The sequence below is a fragment of the Paroedura picta genome, chromosome 13, assembly GCF_049243985.1.
Source record: "Paroedura picta isolate Pp20150507F chromosome 13, Ppicta_v3.0, whole genome shotgun sequence".
Taxonomy (NCBI): domain Eukaryota; kingdom Metazoa; phylum Chordata; class Lepidosauria; order Squamata; family Gekkonidae; genus Paroedura; species Paroedura picta.
Genome location: NC_135381.1, coordinates 9,574,020 through 9,590,948, shown reverse-complemented (window position 1 = coordinate 9,590,948; position 16,929 = coordinate 9,574,020). Strand labels below are relative to the sequence as shown.

The following is a 16,929-nucleotide window of genomic DNA, read 5'->3' as shown; positions in this document are numbered from 1 at the left end:
AGGAAATATGATTTTTAAAAAATATAGGAAGTTGTGCAACATTGGTAGCTGATTATTTTGTTTGACTTAGCAGATTTACACCATTCTAAGTGCAGTGAAGTCAGCTGATTTAGAAGACAGTAACTCTGCTTAGAATTGCACTGTTTGAAAGATGGTTTTTTGTAGCTCACAGGACTGAATTGGATAATTTCCATGACCTTTAGAATCTGTTAGAAGATAGACCAGTCACCATGGGGGATGGGGTTGCAAGCTCTTTTCCGTGATACTGCTCATGTATGTCCTTTGGAAATTATTATTTCATAACTCATAGGACTGTGTGCGAGGGATGGAGTTGTGGAGGAGGAGGGTTAGCAAGGCGCTGTGGTTCAACTGTAGAGCCGAAGGTTTGCTTGCAGAAGATGCAGTCCCTGATATCTTCCATTAAAGATTTCAGAAAACATGCTGGGAAAGATCTTCCTTAGTCGGTGGCACTATCAGTCAGAGCAGACAGTACTGAATTAGATTGACCCACAGTCAGACTTGGTATAAAGAAGCATCTTGTATTAATATCAGTTATGCTCAGGCACTGCTGGAGGGTAGAAATCTTAGGTTTTAACCACAGTGATTTGTGAATTCAATTTATTGTCAATCATCAAATTGTATGCATGTAAATAAAACTTGAGAAGAAAGCGTTATCTGGAATTGTGCCCTTCAATTCATAAATAGTTGCAACCGTGAGGGTTGTGCAGAATGTGGCATCCATTGTGTTCTGTGTTCTATAAGATGTGGAATATTGGGCATTTTGTTAAAAGTATAAGGAACAACCATCAGGGGTGTGTAAGCTTTCAAACTACCAACCACCAACACCCAGTTCAGAGAGAAATGGGTTCTAAATGCAAAACAGATTCCTACCAGTTAATAAAAATGCATTGAGTTTTTCACATCTCTTTATTACAAACCAGTAATTGTTAAACTCTGTCCCAGGGTGCAATTTCAAGTTATTCCAACAAAAACAAAAATATACGAGAAAAGTACTGGAGGTCTGTTCTAGAATAATACGTCTGGATGAACCCTAATTTAAAAATAATTGCGGAATGCGGAATGTGCAGTGAGAAAAGGAGAATCCTTGCTAGATTAGGAAGTAGTTCTGATAGCTTTGTAGACGCTTCGCTTCACTGAGGAATTTGCTGCTGTTATGCCATGGAACATTCCCTTCGCTTCACCTGCTCTATATAATGGCCTAGGATTGAAGAAAGAATTCGTGTCTAATCTGGAAGCCTTTCAGAAGGCCTACCAAACCATACCATAGGAATGCAAAGTGGTTTGCCGAAGAACAAGCAAACCATGAAAGATGGTATACATTAGATCACATACAAGTTTTTAGGCTAGATAAGGTCCTGGGAGGTCCCTTTAGTTATTTGACACACCTCACTTTTACTCTCCTTTCCACCTACCCTTTGTAGATGACTTCATTAATCTTCTGAAACGCACCTGTTGTGCAAGCCATTTGCAGCCCAGCTATGTTACAGTGGGTAGAGTTGTACTGCTGATTGTACCTGTGCAGGCAATTCTCCACCCTTTCTCTGCAATCATGTTGAACTTAAGACGTTGCTTTATACGGAGTCAGGTGATGGGTCTGCTAAGATCAGTCCTGAACCTGAATACCAAGGTTTGAACCTAAGATGTATTGACAGGGGTATTTCCACTTACAAAAGCTTCCCCCCCACTTCTAAGTGAAGTTAGTCCTCTATTTTGAGACGATACTGACTTTTTGGGGCTGCATCTTCTCTATGATGTTATATTGGATCCCTTTTCTGCCATTATAGGTAGGATTCTGACTAAACTTGCCATTTTGAAGTCTCTCTCACATATCTCTGTTCACATCATCGGTGCACAGATGAGCTATAGCTGTAGAGTCCATGGTTACAGATGTCAGATTGGCAGATACCCATGGTGTCTGCTGATTTACTGCTTACCTGTATATACTCGCATATAAGCTGATCTGCATATAAGCCAAAGCACCTAATTTTGCCACAAAATCTGGGCAAATGTATTGACTCGCATATAAGCCGAGGGTGGTAAATGCTCCATCATCACAGGCTCTCCCATCCAGCTTTGCCATTCCTTTGGCCATTGAAGGGAAAAGGGAAAAAAGATCAGAGTCCCTCAGTCAAACTGTTCATGTCCTACAAGCTGCCAGAGCAAGCTCAGCTTGCAGTACACATTTGCAAAAAGCAATGCAACATTTGGCTGACTGGAGCAGGCTTTTATTTCAATTACCGTATATGACCATGTATAAGCCGAGGAGGGCCTTTTCAGTGTGAAAAAAGGTGCTGAAAAACTAGGCTTACACGCGAGTATATAAGTGGTAATTTCCATTTCTTTATATCTGAAGAAGTCTGCATGCAGCTGGGAAGGCTACTTCTTCCCCTCATAAGCCCTCCTACTGCCTGTGCCCAGTAGCTTGAACCACATACATGCCCTTTTCCCAACAGCACTGGCCAGTGCATGCAGCTGGGTGGGCTACTGTCATCACCACCAGTAACTTTGCCAGTGTGCATCACATGCCTTTCTCCAATGATGCTGGGCAACTGGGAACACGAGTGGCAGAACTCTTCAAGCAAACAGATGGGGAAGGACATATCGATGGATGGCAGGAGAAGGGTGCAGGAGTGTGTGTAGGGTTAACAGCAGTGGGCCCCACCAGGAGCCCCGAGCCCTGGCAGCTGCCCGCTCAGTCTGTGCTGGTTCCCGTCCCGCTTATAATTATTTCAATTGCTGTTGCTTTTAGGTCACATTCCAGTCCAGAGACAGAATGTCCGAAGCCGGACACACAGTTGGCTTCCACAGAACAATCATCTTCTGCCTTTCTCACTGGCTAAACTGGAATGCTTTAATCTGCTGTATAGCATGAAATTTAATTAGATAGTGAGGCTTTGTACAAGATGCGAATTGGATGGGACTAATCCTCAGAGTCTCGGTACCCTTAATGGCGCTATTGTTCTGCACCTCACATCGTAATTCATTTTACTTGTTTATTATAAATCTCCTCTTGCAGCATAAAGATACCATCGTTCCATACCTTCTCCGGCTGCTGAGGGGCCTTTCCAAAGTGCAATGGATAGAGGAAAGCAATTCACGGAAAGGCCGAGGTGATGCTTTAAAACGTTTTTTGTCAAAAGGAAAACAATTGTCAATTGTGCCCTCTCTTTATGGGATGTGATAAAAGTAATTCTAGTGTTATTACATTTAGAACTCTTTGAACACTATGCACATCTGTATTTAATTTGTAAAAACGTAACACACACATCTCCCTTTTTTTGTATTTTTGATGATTGTGGGAAAAGGGGAGTGATAGTACGTTGTGTGTTCAGATAAAGAGCAGAGTTGCCAACTCCGGATGAACCATTCCTGGAGATTTGAGATCCGTGCCTAGGGAAAGCAGTATATGGGGAAACCAGATTTTCACTGTATTCTAAAAAATAAAAAGTCATGTGCATTCCAGTTATATTGTTCTTCGTGCTGCTATTGACATGCTTCTGATGAAACAATAGCAGCAGCGGTTTACTTGAGGTATCCTTTGGAAATTCTTCCATGCATGTGGAAACCATATACCAGAAATAGCTCTCATGTGGGTGAGACAGGGCTGGCTTATACTTGTAGAACATGTAGCATGTGCTATGGGACCCGTGTTTCCAAGGGCCCTGCATGGTGCTTTCATCCGTCCCTCCCACCCTTTTCCATCTTGGAGGGACACCCCTTTCCACTGCAGATGGGATCTCTGTCCCCAGTCTGGCAGCTCTTGCTGCAATTGTATTCAGCTAGAGTCCTGCAAATCCTTAAACTTGCTGTGGTGCGAATCCTTAAACCACTCCTTGGCTGAGAGACATATTCCATTGCATGGGTAGCAGTCCTTCTGAGGGCATTTACTACAGAATTGGCACCCCCACTTGTGGCAGGATGTGGGTCCCACCCACATGTTAGGCTTCCTTAAACATTCTCCCAGCCACATGATAGCTGCTCTCATATAAGTGATTTTCATGCATGTGGCAGAATATCCGGAGGGCTCCTTTGTCCCTAGTCGTATTGGGCAGAACCTACAGCATGAGCTGTTCTTATGTGTGCCGTGCATTGACCGGCTGAGAAACTTATTCCGGCTGTGCCGTTAGATGTTGGTGAGATATAAATTGCAGCGACTTGTAACATTTCAGAGCTGTTGCTGTGGATTCAGCAGCCAAAATCATAATCCTCCTGTTTGTCTTTTACCATTTGTGCAGGCCTGCTTCCTATTGCCGAAAACTTCAGCTTTTGTTTGGTGACCTTGTTATCAGATGTTGCCTACAGAGACGCAGTTCTTCGAGAGCAGGTAGAGCTCATTGGACAGGTTTCAATATGCAGTGCAATAGATGCCAGTATGCCTCAGTTCTTAAAATCAGTGTTTACCTTACGCTTTTTCAACCTTTTGGCCATGGAGGAACCCCTGAAATATTTTTCAGGCTTCAAGGAACCCCAGAAATGGCGACAGGCCCCTTCATAGAAGTGGGGGTGGAAGATGCAGGAGCCAGCCAATCAACCAATCGATCATTTATTATTTCCATTGTGGAGAAAGAGACTAGGCCAATAGAGCAACAGAGGAAGAGGGCTCTAGTGATGTAAGAAGCCATCTCTAAACTTCTTGGAAATCCGCATAACCTTTGGGGACCTCTCATGTAACCCCAGGATTCCTCAGAACCCTATCTGGGAATCCCTGGTTTACCTAAACGAAAGGTGTGAAAAGCATGATGCTAATGCAGTCTCAAAATGCCACACCATACAAATGCGTGTAGAGCTGGATAGCTTGCATAACAACGACTATAGAGGTTCCCTGAAAACAATTCTTGACTGATTTGTAATCTTCCTCCTCCAAGAAGATTATACTATCTGCAGATGCTTAAATCAGAGTCAAGAGTAAATCCTTTGGAATGTGCTTCTTGCTAAGCTTTTTAAAAAGCCCAACAACCTTAAAGCACATCTTAAACCTTTGCACCCAAGCTTGTACAGGGGCCATTCTAAAGTACTTTTTGTTCCTTCTGATAATAATTTTCTCTGGAGGGCAGTTCCTTTTTAAGGAGACAATCTCTTTACTGCATGTAAACTTGTTTCTGGGTAAATTTTTGTGTATATCTTCTATTTTATTTTTATATTTGAATGTATACCCTGCTTTTCTTTGGAGGCTCAGGGAGCATCTTACCAAAAAAGTTGAATACAGGATGCATTGTAGCTTTATGACAGTACTGTGTAAAAAGGGCCTTTCTAATTGATGGCCTGTTCTTCCATTACGGATATTTTTCTGAGTTCCCTAAGTGCTTTACTTCAAGCTGTTCCTTTTGTTTTCTGTGAGCTGCTTTAAGTGGGATGTAAATGTAAATGTTAGAATTTAAAAACAAAATAAATATTTCACAGGGATCTGGAATAATGTCTCGTTCTTTTTATTACAAAAAAGGCAAAAAGTTATGACAAAAAGGAAGATTCTGCCGTGTGTACTGATACTTTTGAAAAACTTTAAAAACATATATTTATGCCATCTTGTTACAAACCGATCTGTTGGGCCCGGGGTTTTTTTTTAGGTCCTTAATTTTTACTAGTTAAAAAAAGACCAGTGCAGTTTAAATATTAAAATACAAATTGGTTCAACAGCTATAGTGTGCAAAGCCACCCATAGAATTGGAAACATTAAAGTTCCATTGTGTTATCCCGAAAAATATCATTCATTCAAGGTCTGTCTTGATTACTTTAGGTTTTAGAGGCAATTTTGCAAGTGATGCAGGTCCTGCTGGGAATGTGCCAGTCTCCACAAATCCAGGATAAAGGTATGGGAAGCTCTGTTCCGGTTGATTCTCCACTTTCATTTCTGTGAATATTCAGCTGCTCTTTTGGTCGGTCTCTCTCTCTCTCTCTCTCTCTCCTATTACCTTCATATTGATGAAAGGCCATGTTCAACGTATGCAATACAAAGAAACCCAACATATTTGTATTTTTCAATGAGTGAGTCTTTCAAGTTAGGTTTATGTTTGCTTGTTTCCCTCTGTAATACAGCTGTTATAATGACAATAATACTTTCAGCATGTTAGCATAAGAACAATGACCTCATCAAAATGAAAGTTTAATGGCCAGCCTCTGTTTTTCAGAATATTTATGCAAGTATGCCGTGCCATGCCTGATTGGAATTTCACGAGCCTTTGGACGCTACAGCAATTCTGAAGAGTCCCTGCTGTCCAAACTGTTCCCTAAAGTTGCTCCTCATTCCCTCAAAGCCCCAAGTGAGCTGGACGGTATTCGCAGACGCTCCTTTAATGACTTCAGATCAATACTTCCACACTCCCTACTCTCTGTCTGTCAGGAAGGATCCTTAAAGCGAAAGGCCAGCAGCGTTTCCAGCATTGCTCAGGTTTGCATAAACTCACTCTCTGAATAAGATGAACTGTAGACCTGGCTTAGCGATTTGCAAACGGTTTATGGGTTGACCTTCAGTTTTTAATTTACATTCATAGGATTATGCTCTTGCTAGTGAATATGCACAAGTCTACATTATGGTTTCTAGTTACTTCCCCAGGAGCAGATGTCGTTCATGGTGTAAACTCCTGTGTGGAAGAAATTAAGACAAAAATATCGATGCCCTGAACCTAATCAGAAGGAAAATGCAGTTAATATCTATTAGTGGAGGGGGCATGGATAGAAAAGCCCCTGATGATACTAGGAGATCAGCCTATACCAGGGTGTGGCCAAACGGTGGCATAATGCTGGCAGGGGCTCATGGGAATTGTAGTCCATAGACAGCTGGAGAGCCACAGTTTGGCCACCCCTGGCCTACACCAGCTCAGCTGTGTGTAGGACTTGGGATAGTGTTCTTTGTTAGATTTTATCTTTGCCCCTCACCTTGGAAGAAATTAGAGAGGCATTTTGAGTCCCAGTCTGTTTAGATTATATTATGCAGGCCTCATCCTTGTATTTGCTGGTTAATTTATTAAAGGAATTAGGGCCTATTGATGGCTTTCTGGAAATAGCTAGTGATAGTTTTGTTTGGATTTGGGGAGGACGTAATAAATAATTTTCATTGGGTGATTTTCATTGGTTCAAGGAGGCTCCTAGGGCGGATGGTTCCTTGCGCTGGTGGAAAACATCGCTGTTGGAATACCCCAATTAAGTGTAACATGCCACTGCGCTGTGCTTGTCTTCATGTTTCAGGTCAGTCATGAACGTGGAGCTCCTCCCTCTTCCCCCGGAGGATCCGCGCAATATTTTGAAGGTAAAATTTTACTCTCTAGTATAGGATTACTTAGAATAGGGTTTCCTAGGGCAGCCAAGCTGATCTGCAGTAGAACAGTTACATTCAAGTCCAGTAACACCTTAGGGACCAATCAGATTTTGAGGGTATGAGTCAAATCTCCCTCCTTCAGGGAAAGACCTTTGACTCTCGAGAGCTTATCCCCCTCCCCCCCATTCATGTTGGTCTCTAAAGTCCTACTAGACTTGAATCTACTGTGTATTTAAAAAAAAAAAACCTTCAAGTACAGATTTCACAGGTCATCCCCATATAAAACAGTAGCCATATCGAATGCTCTAGGATAAAGAAGAAGAAGAGTAGATTTTTATAACCTGATTTTCTCCACCTTAAGGAGTCTCAAAGTGGCTTACAGTCATATTCTCTTTCTCCCCACAATGCATGTATTGTGCGGTTGGTGGGGCTGAGAGACTTCTGAGAGAACTTTGACTTGCCCAAGGTCACCCAGCAGGCCTCAGGTGTCTTAAGGTGACTTACAATCGTCTTCCCTTCCTTTCCCCACAACAGACACCTTGTGAGGTTGGTGGGGCTGAAAGAGCTCTGAGAACTGTGTCTGGCCCAAGGTCGCCCAGCAGGCTTCATATGGAGGTGGAACAAGGTGTCGAACCTGGTAATCCAGAGCAGAGGCTGCTGCTTCTTAACCACTATACCACTGTGGATAAGGGTGTTAGTGTTGACCTTTAAGGTGGGAAAATTCTTGGGCACAGACAGCACTGTCTTACCAGCTTTCACACTGAAACTCTGACGGACATTTCTTTACAGTACCCGAAATCATAATTTATTCATCTGTGTTCAACAGCAAGGCCATTGCGGTAGGCCATTGGTACTGATCACTACACATTGTCCATCAAGACTGTAATCCTGTGCATGCTTTACTTGGGAGTAAGCCTCACTGAATTCAGTGGGGCTTCCTGCTGAGTAACAATGAGTAGAATAGGTTTGCATGGCAGCCGTCCCAGGAATATTTCCTTGAAAGTAATCCTCCCTGGCATCAGTTGGGCTGGCTTCATAGCGGGCAGGCTCAGGTGGCAGGTTCTATTTTCATCATTTATGGGTCAGGGGAGGGATATACTCTAAAAAATTGTTCATTCCCAGCTAGATTAGCAGCAAAGATCTTTGACTGCACTGGGCGAAGCATAGTTCAGAAGATTAAGGAAAAGCATTTAAAAACAAGACGGGATTATGTTTACTGAAATTTCAAATGAGAGATGGTGGATCCTTTACAGTTACAAAAGCTGAACAGGCATAATCTGTAGCAGAGGGAAGGAAGACGTGCAACTTATGCCAGTAAGAAATTAAATCAATTGAATCCTCAGGGGATATTTTGTTGGTGAAATGGGACAGAGCCTCAGACAGGGATTTCTGGAGAATCAGCAAATTCATATGGGTGTGGCAGCCCTTCAAGTACCAGATGGGGGTCCGATGCCTTAGATAATTGTTCTCAATGGAAGTTTCTGATTAAACATGTTTTATTTTATTCATTTATTTATTTTTGATTTATAGACCACTTTCTCTGCAAGCAGCCTTGGGGCGGTTTGCATCAGTAGGTTAAAAATGTTCATAGGTAAATTAAAAAACATCCTAAAAATTACAAACTAACAAATCCATCTTCAGTTTGGCGGTGGGCCAGGTAGTGTATGCCCAGCCAAGACAGGAAGAAGGCTCTTCTTGACTTACTACCCAGTGGCCGGTCTCTGTCATGGGATAAAATGGCAGCGGGGTGACTGAAGAAGCTGAACGTTGTTTTTGTTTGGGTTATTTTATTGTTGTAAACTGCCCTGAGCCTGCTTGTAGGGAGGGGCAGTGTAAAAATCAAATTACAAATAAAAATCTGGAGAGGAGAGGAGGCCCATATGATATCAGGCTGCTGTGGCCTCAACCATAGGCCTGGTGGAAGAGTGCCGACTCACAGGCACTTGTAACTGTGGTAGCTCCATCAGGGGCCTAATCTCAGCCAGCAGCTCATTCCACCAGTCTGGAGCCAGGGCTGAAAAAAACATTGAAACATGGAAACACAGAGCTGGAAGGGATACCAAGGGTCATCTAGTCCAACCCCCTACAGTGCCTACACCAGGGGTAGTCAAACTGCGACCCTCCAGATGTCCATGGACTCCAATTCCCAGAAGCCCCTGCCAGCGAATGCTGGCAGGGGCTTCTGGGAATTGTAGTCCATGGACATCTGGAGGGCCGCAGTTTGACTACCCCTGGCCTACACCATGCAGGAAATTCACAGCTACCCTTCCCAGTCGCTAGTTAACCCATGCTGTGCGGTGGGGGTGTTCAAGCTCACTGTACTTCTCCATGTTTGAAGTCTACAACCAAACGGAGCCAGCGCTACCTGCCTGGGCTTCAGTCCAGCTGTCAGTGTTCAGTGTCAGTTGTGCTGTTTATCAGGTGGGCAGTGTGGTGAACCTTTTGAACACACCTGTTGCATTTTCTCCCCCCTCAACCCGCAAGCAGGCTCCTACCTACCTGACGGGAGTGCCCTGGATCCTGATTATTACTTCTCGACCATCAGCTCCAGCTTCTCGGTTTCACCCCTGTTTAACGGCATCAGCAACAAGGAGTTCAACATTCCATTAGAAATGCTTCGCCAGCTGCTGAACATGGTAGGTTGTGAGCCGTCTCAGAAATTATAGTATAAAATCCCAGGGCTAATGTTCTTCTAGGCAAAGTGATGAGCAATTTTAAAACTGTCTTCAGCTAATGGTGCTCAGTTACATACCTTTATAGGTGATTAAAGATTGCATTCGTAGGGAAGAAAGCCACATCTGTTATGCCAGCAAAGTATCATATACTTCATACCAGGACCAGACACCTAGAGTTCATGATTCTTTGTGCCAGTCTGCACTCATTCTGCCAGTTCATGTGTCTTGCTGACAATTAGTGGGTTTCCTTTCTTGCCCGTTTCTTTCCTTCTCCCCCCATAAGTTTGCCAGGTAGGTCCCTGATTTTCTGCTTTCTCCCCTTGTTCTTTGTCTCTCGGTGAGCTCCTTCCCCTGAATTTTAGTGCTATGCATCTGCCGCTAATCTTTCCATAGTTTGCTGCTCCATAAACTGGCTTAACTACCATCTAGCTCACAGGCCCCCCTCTTTCCTATTGCCTGACTTTTGTATGCCTTCCAGGAGAAGACCTATCATCCAAGATGCTGTAAACAGTGGTCAAGAGGCAGGGCTGTGCTTCACTTGCATTAATAGAAATACTTCCATATGTAAAGCCAACCCCTTACCAAGTAATCTGATGCCACTTTTGCAGCCTGGATCTTTAACACAGTGGCAACTTTTCTGTGCCCATTGCATTTCTGTTGTAGTAGCAGTACCGCCCTAGAGGTTTAATGTTTGACTTATGTTTTGATCACTGACTTAAAAGTTCTAACCATAATTCTAACACTGTGTAGTTTTGGATGACAATAATATCAATGCTCTGGTGCAGCTTTTGCAGCCTGGATCTTAAACACAGTGGCACCTTTTCTGTGCCCATGCATTTCTGTTGTAGTAGCAGTGCCTCCCCAGAGGTTTAATGTTTGACTTACGTTTTGCATCAGTGACTTAAAGTTCAAACCATAATTTTAACACCGTTTAATTTTAGGTGACAATAATATTGATACTTTCGCTGGGCTGCTAGATTAGCCAATCCAAACATGCATAATTAGAGAGTGTTCATAGGAGTGCTGTCCACCCTGCATTTGTAGAAAGAAACACTTCCCCGAAAATATCATCTGTGAAAAACAATGTTTTTGTGGCTCTAGGTAAAACAGATTGTTGGGGAAACTGTCCTGAAAAACTTAGATGCAGTTGTTGCTGAAGTTATTGAGGTATGTTAAATTTTTCACTGTGTGGATTTTTGGGGGGGAAGAATGAACATGCAGTATCCTGTTGTAAGCAGAAAGGGCATGACTTTTCAATTTGGTGAGAAAAGATAGTGCTCGCAGAAGATAGCCCAACAGGAATTTTAACAAGAATATGCAGGAGACATATAGGCAAATAAGGCAGAGGATGTGGATACAAATGTTCAGCTTTAGTACAAGTATGGGGGTAATGGATGCCCCAAGTGACAGGTGTACCTGTTTCTAAAATAGTGAAATATAATCAGAATATCCCCTTTTTCTGCAAATTGGGGTTGTCTGTAGTCGGTATCATTATTGTTCTGATTTAAATTGATATAATTTTTCTCCGGCACTACTTATTGTCTGGAGTGGGAATCTTATCCCTAAGTCTCATCAAAGGGCTTGACTAATAGGGCAATAGGTGTGTGAAAAGGCATCGTTTTCTATTCTCCTTCATCTGGGTAGCTCAGGCAGCAGGTATGATTCTCCTCTCTCCCATTTTCATTCCCTCTGCGAGGTGAGTTAAGCAGAGTTCAGGTCAGAAGCCTTTCTCAACCTTTTTATCATTGAGAAACCCCTGAAACAATCCTCAGGCTCCGAGAAACCCCAGAAGTGGCACGATCATGCAGAATGTGTTTGGGAAGTATAACTGTGGACATGCTCACCCTGGGCCCTTTCACTTCCCACCCCTTCCAGGCCCATCATTTAACCATTTTGGGAGGGGAGGCCAGGTCAACATGGCCATACATGGTCCTATCACCCGATAAATGTTTAAAAATTAATTAACTCCCACCCATTCAGGTAACCCTTCCAGGGCCATCAAGAAACCCCAGGGTTTCACTCTGGTTGAGAAAACCTCACCTAGACTCTCCAACAGTTAAACTGGCAATCAGCTTCTGTTATTGGCTGGATCAGGTTTCAGTTTCTGTTTAACGTTTCCAGCAGGGATGAACTTTTCTACGTGTGTATTTAGCATGGATGAGCCTCTTGTGGCGCAGAGTGGTAAGGCAGCAGACATGCAGTCTGAAAGCTCTGCCCATAAGGCTGGGAGTTCAATCCCAGGAGCCGACTCAAGGTTGACTCAGCCTTCCATTCTTCTGAGGTTCGGTAAAATGAGTACACAGCTTGCTGGGGGGTAAAAGGGTAATGACTGCGGAAGGCACTGGCAAACCACCCCGTATTGAGTCTGCCAAGAAAACAATAGAGGGCGTCACCCCAAGGGTCAGACATGACCCGGTGCTTGCACAGGGGATACCTTTACCTATTTAGCATGTGGAACAACCCCCCCCCCTGCCCAACCCCCCAACTAGGTATGATTTTGGTTATTAAAATCTCAACAAAGATTTCCACTTATGTGCATCTGATAGCATGAGATGTGATTACAGAAGCTTATCCTGGAATAAGTTTGGTCTGTCTTAAAGGGGCTACTTGCTTCCTGCTTTGCTGCAAAAGACAGAGCCTTTTCCTTTTGAAAACATATTTCTACAAAAAATCAACCAAGGATTTTGATGTAAGCTGCTGTAAACTTGCTCATTAAGCTGCCTGCAGGAATTTCAGTCAGTAGTCTTGGGATAAGTACATTTAAACAAAATAATTGAACTTATTTATCTTCTCGATATAAATTATATAATTTCTTAGCGTTGGTTGATATAGTAAAGGTGTTCAGCAGATTAGTGTTGCTTGGCTTGATTGACATTCCAGGGAGAAAGAGGTAGGTGTTAGGTGTAAATTTCGCCATTTAAAATATGATGTATGGTTGAAAACTATAACTGCAAATCTTCTTTTTCCTTCTTAATTTTTATAGGCAAATCCCCATGCAGATCTATGCTACAAAATGTTCAGCGACCCCCTATATGTTGCCCAGTTTAAAATGCTGCGAGACACATTATACTATATGAAAGGTGGGATGTTTGAATTCATCTTCTAAGTAAGATCGCAGTAATTCTCATATGCTGTTCACTAGCTGTCAAACAAGATATTCCAACAGCAAACCAGAGACAATCTTGCTATCTGTTGTGTGTTTTCTTATTCATACTGTGAGGAGCTTGAGGAGCATATATTATTCTCTCTTCTGTTGTACCCTTAGAGTGGTCCTGTCAAGCAAGCCCTGCTGGGGATGGCCAACCCACGACCCACCCACAGTGCTATCCCAATAGATAGTTTTTAAAAATGCGTTGCATCCAGGTTTCCTGGCCTGAGTTGCATTTCCTGCAGCCGCGACACAGCTGCAGGGAATGTCTGCTTAAAAGTCTTTGGGGCCCAATTCAGCTCAGAATAGCAACATCAGAGAAGCAGGGGCTCCTGCCTCCCTAAGCTGAAACTGCACGAGGAGTCAATATCTGTCCCAAGCCAAATCAGAATATTCAGATGTTCCCTACAGCTGCTGCATGGCTGCAGCAGGGAAAGTGAGTTGGGCCTGGAAAAGCCGGGCCTGACTTGTTTTTAAAAAGATATCCTATAGCTTATCCCTTAGTTAAGGGGAAACCCCATTTATGAACCCTGAGTCATATGGGAGGGATAAAAATCGGAAGGGAGGGAGGGAGGGCACTGCCATAGAGCTTCATGGCAAAGCAGAAACTTGAGATTAAAGTTTGGCAGAAGTTTGTGGCATGCCGTGAAAAGTATTTCTTTTTCTGAAAAGAAATCGGTGTATTTCCTATTATTTCTCAGTCCGACCTTTGGATTTGACGCTTTGCTTCCTTACCCTCTCAGACCTCCCGAACTCGTTTGTGAAGGAAATTCATGATTTTGTGCTGGAGCAATTCAACAGCAGCCAAGCAGAGCTTCAGAAAATCCTTCACGACGTCGACAGGTTGCACAACGAGCTGAATCCCCTGAAACTGCGCTGCCAGGCCAATGCTGCCTGCGTGGATCTCATGGTGTGGGCTGTGAAAGATGAGCAAGGTGAATGTTGCTCCTCTTAAAAACCATCTCTTAAAACGAAACAAACGTACAAAACACACGTTCTCGCTGCGTTCTTTCTGCATCTGCCTGAAAGTAGTCGTTCTTTTTTCAAGAATGCCGTCGACTTGTACTGTGATTTTGAGGGGAGGGGGTGGGGAATGCATGTTCAAACGCATCCCTGTTACGGGACTTCCCTTAGTGACTGAGCTTGCCTGGCACGCTGGTGCTGTCAGTCTACTAGAGAATAAATATATTCCTGGGTAATCCATCGCTTAAGCCATCAGGGACTTCAGTGATATTAGATCCAATTTGTGTGCTTGTATTTGTGTGCCCACAAGTGTCTGGCCGAATCAAAGTTAATGGGCTGAAGCAGAGTTAATTGGAGGCAGGCTTGTAGCCTTGATTTTCAGCGGCTTGTGAATTGCACGTTTCAGTTGATGGATGACACGCTCGCTTGCTGTACGGGAAAACTCATTCCACCAGTTCTTCAGCACAGATGTAACAATCTTGAGCTGCCCTTTTCTTACGGGGGGGAAAAACACACCACCGAATCCATCAAAGATTGTTCCATTAATACTTCTTGGGTTGTTCTTTTTGCAATCAAGGGGCTGAAAACTTGTGCATCAAGCTGTCAGAGAAGCTGCAGTCCAAGACCTCCAGCAAAGTCATCATCGCTCACTTGCCTCTGCTGATCTGCTGCCTACAGGTCTGTTTCCGGAGAACCTGAGAAAATTGGCTTTGGCTTTGTATGGAAAGTGTCTGCATGAGTATGGCAACCTCTTCATTTCCCTTTTTCGCGTCGTTTGCGTTTTGTAGATGTGTTGAAGTCAAGATGTCGACTGACTGTACGTTGTATAGTGGCGAAATGAATGCCTCCGTTCTTAGCCAGGTTTACTTAGCCCAGCCTTTCTCAGCTTCTTCTACCATTGAGAAACCCCTGAAACGTTCTTCAGGATTCGAGAAACCCTAGAAGTGGTGCGGTGATGAAGAATGTGGTTGGGAAGCAGAGCTGTGTATGTGCTCGTCCAGGGGCCCTGCCTTTCCTAAACCTGCGAGGCCCATCAGTGGTCATTTGGGGAGTGGATGGGTTGACGTGACCATATATGGTCATAGAATCATAGAGTTGGAACCTCATGGGTCATGGGACCTCATGGGTCATCTAGTCCAAACCCCTGCACTATACAGGACACTCACAACCCCATCGCTCATCCACTGTAACCTGCCACCCCCTTGAGCCTTCACAGAATCAGCCTCTCCGTCTGATGGCTATCCAGCCTCTGTTTAAAAATTTCCAAAGATGGAGACCCCATCACCTCCGGAGGAAGCCTGTTCCACTGAGAAACCCAATAAATCATAGAATCATAGAATAATAGAGTTGGAAGGGACCTCATGGGTCATCTAGTCCAACCCCCTGCACTATGCAGGACACTCACAACCCCATCGCTCACCCACTGTAACCTGCCACCCCCTTGAACCTTCACAGAATCAGCCTCTCTGTCAGATGGCTATCCAGCCTCTACTTAAAAATCTCCAAAGATGGAGAACCCACCACCTCCCGAGGAAGCCCGTTCCACTGAGGAACCCCTCTAATTGTCAGGAACTTCTTCCAGATGTTTAGACGGAATTTCTTTTGAATTAATTTCATCCCATTGGTTCTGGTCTGTCTCTCCGGGGCAAGAGAAATCAACTCTGCTCCATCCTCTATATGTTTGACAAATTTTAAAAATATATTAAAAATTAATTAACTCCTACCCATCCAGGAACCTACCCATCAGGCAGGCGCTATCTTCATACAATTATGCTTTGTCTTTTTACTGTGTAAAATCCCCAATCCTTTCTTCTAGGGTTTAGGCCGTTTATGCGAGAGGTTCCCTGTTGTGGTTCATTCTGTCACTCCGTCTTTGAGAGACTTCCTTGTGATCCCTTCCCCTGTCTTGGTGAAACTTTACAAGTACCACAATCAATATCAGACAGGTACTGTACTTTCATCACAGTAGGTAGTTTACTAATTAGCTGTTACAGCTGTTTTTATTATTACAGTGTGTTCATTCCTCATGTGCACTCGGTTTGGCTTTAAAGCTTATTTTCCAACCACAGTACCACATTTTGGCTAGCAAGGGGTGTAAGGAGTATGTTTAGTTGTCTTCAGCCATGTACATATTGTCCTGACCCTAGGCCAGTCCTGTCAGATCTTGGAAGCTAAGCAGAATCCACCTGTTTTAGCGTTTGAATGGGAGACCTCCAAGGAGGTCCAGGGTGGTTACACAGAATGGCAAACCATGTCTTAACATCTCTTGCCTTGGAAACCCCATGAGGGACCTCCGTAAGTTGGCTGTGATTGGACAGTACTTTCCACTGAGACCCCCATGATATATTCTGAACCCCAGGGATAATGTTCTGAGAGGTGCAGTGGGCTGCAGCAGAAGGGGAAGGGGAGATGGGAAGTTTTGTTCTGCAGGTGCGTCCAAAACCCTGACTTCCCCTTGGCTTTGACTCAAAGGATAGCTGTGTTGGTAGAACACTTAGGAACAAGTCCAGTTGCACCAAGAGTTGGTCTTTCGGGTGCTACAGACTCGAATCAAATTGCTCCATGTGGTTGTCTTCCCCCCTAGACCATTTATGCACTGGGAACTTCACTGCCCCATCCCCACTATCAGGAGTACAAATGGGGGGCGGATGGGGTGCACCAGGCCAAATGCTCCCCCATGTGGGTGCAGGAAGAGGTGGGGCAACCTGCCACGACTAAAACGCCAGCCTGCAGCCCGCATGAAACCTCCAGTGCGTCAACGGTCCTAGTGTCTGTTTTTCTACTTGTGAGCTCTTTGGCCACAGGTACCTGTCTTTTTTATTTTGTCTATGTACTCATAAGAGAATCCATGTTGATGAGGCCAATAGCCC

General features: G+C 43.9%; 1 protein-coding gene across 1 annotated transcript in view; it reads left to right on the top strand.

Moving 5' to 3' along the window:
* Nucleotides 1-16,929, top strand: part of PI4KA (phosphatidylinositol 4-kinase alpha) — a 75,649-nt gene that overhangs the window by 6,007 nt on the left and 52,713 nt on the right. Inside the window, exons 3-13 of the mRNA XM_077309065.1 lie at nucleotides 3,038-3,131; nucleotides 4,257-4,345; nucleotides 5,756-5,828; nucleotides 6,147-6,406; nucleotides 7,204-7,264; nucleotides 9,761-9,909; nucleotides 11,050-11,115; nucleotides 12,932-13,028; nucleotides 13,840-14,031; nucleotides 14,637-14,737; nucleotides 15,876-16,005. Coding sequence (XP_077165180.1) covers nucleotides 3,038-3,131; nucleotides 4,257-4,345; nucleotides 5,756-5,828; nucleotides 6,147-6,406; nucleotides 7,204-7,264; nucleotides 9,761-9,909; nucleotides 11,050-11,115; nucleotides 12,932-13,028; nucleotides 13,840-14,031; nucleotides 14,637-14,737; nucleotides 15,876-16,005 — 1,312 coding nt within the window. The remainder of the gene's footprint in view (nucleotides 1-3,037; nucleotides 3,132-4,256; nucleotides 4,346-5,755; nucleotides 5,829-6,146; nucleotides 6,407-7,203; nucleotides 7,265-9,760; nucleotides 9,910-11,049; nucleotides 11,116-12,931; nucleotides 13,029-13,839; nucleotides 14,032-14,636; nucleotides 14,738-15,875; nucleotides 16,006-16,929) is intronic.